Source organism: Emericellopsis cladophorae (assembly GCF_022114955.1).
Source record: "Emericellopsis cladophorae strain MUM 19.33 chromosome Unknown NODE_117_length_23283_cov_120_863785, whole genome shotgun sequence".
Taxonomy (NCBI): domain Eukaryota; kingdom Fungi; phylum Ascomycota; class Sordariomycetes; order Hypocreales; family Bionectriaceae; genus Emericellopsis; species Emericellopsis cladophorae.
In genome coordinates, this window is record NW_026251042.1 from 1 (window position 1) to 3,924 (window position 3,924).

The 3,924-nt window shown below is 53.1% G+C and overlaps 2 protein-coding genes across 2 annotated transcripts; both read right to left on the reverse strand.

Moving 5' to 3' along the window:
• Positions 1–1,959: 1,959 nt before the first annotated feature.
• Positions 1,960–2,301, reverse strand: J7T54_005870 (putative PH domain-containing protein PB16A4.02c-like protein; the record flags this gene model as incomplete). Its single annotated transcript, XM_051510526.1, has 1 exon — positions 1,960–2,301. The coding sequence occupies one exon, from the start codon at positions 2,299–2,301 to the stop codon at positions 1,960–1,962; it is 342 nt and encodes a 113-aa protein (XP_051358577.1).
• A 201-nt stretch (positions 2,302–2,502) lies between these two features.
• Positions 2,503–3,003, reverse strand: J7T54_005871 (putative PH domain-containing protein PB16A4.02c-like protein; the record flags this gene model as incomplete). Its single annotated transcript, XM_051510527.1, has 2 exons — positions 2,503–2,727; positions 2,785–3,003. 2 exons carry the CDS (start codon positions 3,001–3,003, stop codon positions 2,503–2,505), a joined length of 444 nt encoding a protein of 147 aa, XP_051358578.1.
• Positions 3,004–3,924: the final 921 nt, after the last annotated feature.

A 3,924-nucleotide genomic window follows, 5' to 3' on the forward strand; every position in this document is an offset into this window, starting at 1 on the left:
TCTCTGTCGTTGGGACGGCCGTATTCGCCAGGTCTGCCTCGGGGTCTGGCGGTACCACTGTGAGATCGGCAGGGCAGCAGGTGTCCGGCGCAGCTCTGGTGAGGAGATTCGCTTCCGAGAGAAGAGCTCTGCAACAGATTCCTCGCACTCGCTGGACCAATTTCCTTGTTGAAAATCATTTGGAGTCTCCAGGCAACGGCAACGGCATCGGAGATACCAGTATTGAGCCCCTGTCCTCCATTTACGGAGTGGACATGTGCAGCGTCGCCACCTAGAAGCACTCTGCCACCTTCGGAACTAAACGAAGACGCAATGCGTTCCTTGACTAAAGTTTTGTTAATATTTTCGTTCATCTGGTACGCAAATCACAAAACTTGTGCCCCTTACCATCAAAGGTACTGTACCACTCCGTGGCCTTGAACTCAATTCTGTGAGGAGCGACATGCTCTTTGATAGACTGCTGAGCGCGCTCCTGAGTAACTTCACCATCGAGGAGGACATAAAAGCGCGAGAGACCGCGCTCACGAGGAATCCACGAAACACGAGATTGCCCACGCAGCTGAAATGTGATGATTTCTGGGCAAATTGGGAAATCCGTCTCGATGAAAGTGTCGAGGACCGCCCACACCATCTCCGGTTTCGTTCCTGTAAATGTAATACCCAGAGCCGGTCGTACTGTTGACCTCGCTCCATCCGCACCAAATGCATATTTGCTTCTTACAGTCGATCCATCATGAGTCGTTACGGTAACACCTTTGCAATCTTCAGCGATGGATGCAACCTGTTTGTTGTAAGAGATCAAGCCGCCGAGTTCTCTACTCATGATGGCCTCAATCACGGGTTGACCGATCATGAGAAAGTTCTTGTGCAGGGCGTGTTCTATCCCTGTCCACCAATGGCTTTGTTGCGAGGTGAATTCGCCATTGCAGTACGTTGAGCTGGCTTCAGATGTGTTAGTCGTGACGGCTGGATGGTCTCCCCAAGTAAGACTTACTGTTGCACTTTAGCCCTTGAGGCAGCATTTCATCAAGTAGGTTGGTTACTTCAAAGTACTGCTGAGTACGTGCATTCAGTGCATCTGCTCTCCCAAGCTCCAAGCTGCGTGCCTTGGCATCTTGTAAATATATCAGCTACAACCACCGCAATATTATACTTGATTTCGTACCGAGAACGCGCACTGAGATTCCTTGTCGATGGAGTAGTAATCCTGCAAACAGCCCGGTTGGCCCGCCTGGCAATTGTTAGTCTATGGCTAGAGTCACTCAAGTCCATTATTCACCTCCTATAATTACCACATCAGCCTCCTCATGTTCCCCCTTCCCATTATTTTCGGTATGCATGGTAGCTGAAGATGTGTATTATTGACTTGTCCAAGTCTGTGTTCGGGAGAGGTAACGCCGGCCACCAAGTAGCGAAGTTTCGGTGAATTTCGCTAGGTAGCCCACGAGCTACTCGTTCTCACCCAGCTCGGTCGAAGGCCTGGAACGAAGGGGTCTCATGTCAGCTATACTCGTGCGCCCTTGGACGCGCTCTACAGGGCGCTTTGCCGAATGCGGCAGGTGGCCGTGGATTGTTACATATTTGCATATTTAACGATGCGTACGGAGGCTCCGTATGTCAAGCTTGGGTTAGCGTTGAGGTCTTTTGCACTGAAACATGGCGGACTTCGCCGAAAATGCAACGCTGAAGGTGAAGGAGTCGTGTTGTAGGGCCGAGAACCTGCATCGTCTGGCACAGGCGTACATCCAGCAAGATTAGTCAAGTGGGCTATTTTGGGTTGAAAGCACCGACGCACTGAACGAGCGCTTCCTCATCGTGTGTCGCGAATTTGTAGCTCTTCTCTTCCGTGATGATTTGTAGACAATTTGTCTTGCTCCTGCTCATCGGATCTATGTCCACAACGTCGACTATTGCAGATAGACGGAGGATCCGCTGCGCGGTGTATTCTTGCTGGTTCTTTTAGAGGATGAGGTTGCGAGGGCGCAGCACTCCCCATAGATGCTTCCACTGTCGGACGCCTCCCTTGGTTCGCAGATGGTAGAGCCAGCCTTGCCAAATGACGCGATCGGGATCCAATTCAGCGGCCGCCGTGCTTTGATGACTTGAAGACCGGTTCAGAGGGCTGGCGCGAGGATATGCACCGGCTCCAATGTTGTCACTCAATGGCGGCGCCCGCGGTGCGCTGGCGGATAAGCTCTCGAAAGATGCGGCCGGTAGACGCACAGTAGCCTCGTTGTCAGAAAAGTCGGAGTGGGACGCGAGTTCGTTGCCAGACAGCCCCGACAGCCCGGATGACTCCATGTGTGATGACTTCCTCCGGCGAGGCATAGGAATCGGTATGGAGGGGCTGATCGGCTCGGGCGAGCTTGACAACAAGAACTCATCATGCTCGCCTAGCTGCCCTAGAACTGCCGAGCCGCTAGGTGTATGTCGACGAGCTGCAGGGCTGGCTAAGGACATTTCTTCCTCTTCTTCCTCGATGCGCGCCTCCTTGCGGATCAGTTATACCCATTCCTCAGCTTCTTTCTGCGTGGGAGCCTCGAAATGGAAGTTCTTGGAGGGCGAAAAGAGACCAAATATATGTTCGCGCTTGTGTTTGGGATCTTTGAGGAACGCGACAGCAGTCAGGTCGTTCAAGTAGATCTGATGTCGCAGCCTGTCCTCCTTCTCATCCTTGTATATCGACAGTCGGTTGGGGCGCATGACAAGGTAGATCGACTTCCAAGACTACAGAGTGCGTTAGCGACAACCAATTACACTAGGAGAGGGCTATATAATAATTACCTTGGTCTTGCGCGTACGTCTGCGGAGCGATCCGCTCTTGAGGACACGGTCGACCGCAAAAGACCCATTCTGGTTGACCGGCGACGAGCTTTCGGTCTCTGGGCGGTTCATATTGCGTGGCTGCTGTTCTTGATGGCCAGATCCAGGACCAAGCTTTGCGCCGATGCTGCGAGGCTCTTCGGGTCGCTGGAACTGGACCTGAACGAGGCTTTGTGCCATGTCAAGGAGTGAACGACAGGTGTAATCAGGTCGGGCTGGTGGTGATGTCGGTGGTGTAGAGTGTGGCGCTGACGATTTCAGTATGCGCTCGCGTGTCGTGTGTCGTGTGCTTCGAGTGTCACATTGAATGTGCCCAGACTAGCTGCAACGCCTTCTGTCATTCGGGCGGCCAGAATTGTTGACGCCTGGTTGCAATAGACGTAGGCAGGAGGGGGCGCTGTCGATGGAGCATGCGAGGCGGTACGTTCGCGTGGTGGGAGCAGTGGTCGACGAGGCAGTGACAAAACAAGCTGCGGGTTGGTGTGTCAAGTTGTGGATGCAAAAGGCACGGTTCGAGACAACGGGAGAGGGTGGGAGACGTCCCGGGTTGATGATGGCGCAAGGTGAATGAATGATCAGCAGACGCCGGGCGTGCTGGTGGTGGGTGTTCGGGACGCTGGCGCAGCGTCTATTACACGACCTTGCTGGTCTAGAAAATGAATGATGCGTTCGCCAACCAGATGACTGTACTGTGATCGGAGCTGGTCTGCGAGCGGATTGCTGCATTACCAGTCCATCGACTGCGTTTCAGGAGTTGGCCGAGACGACCGAGTCGCGTTTGCGATCTGGAGTGCCGAATGCAATCATTGAGCTTGTCGGAATGGAGCTTTCACTCTTGGTCTCGGGAGGTGGCAGGCGCTATTGACGTCACCAGCCAATGAAATGCCTGCATCACCCCGGTGGGCTCCCTCTGGCCGTGGTTAGGGACTGCCCTGAAAGTGTGATCCGCGTGTAATTTATTGATTAAGCAATCAATCAAACAATCAACCATTATCATCAGACACTGCAGGGATACAATGGGCCGAATTCTCCCTTGGTAAGACTGGTAAGACCTCAAAGTGTGGTCCTCTTTGATTTCGGAGAAGAAAGATCAGGAAGTTA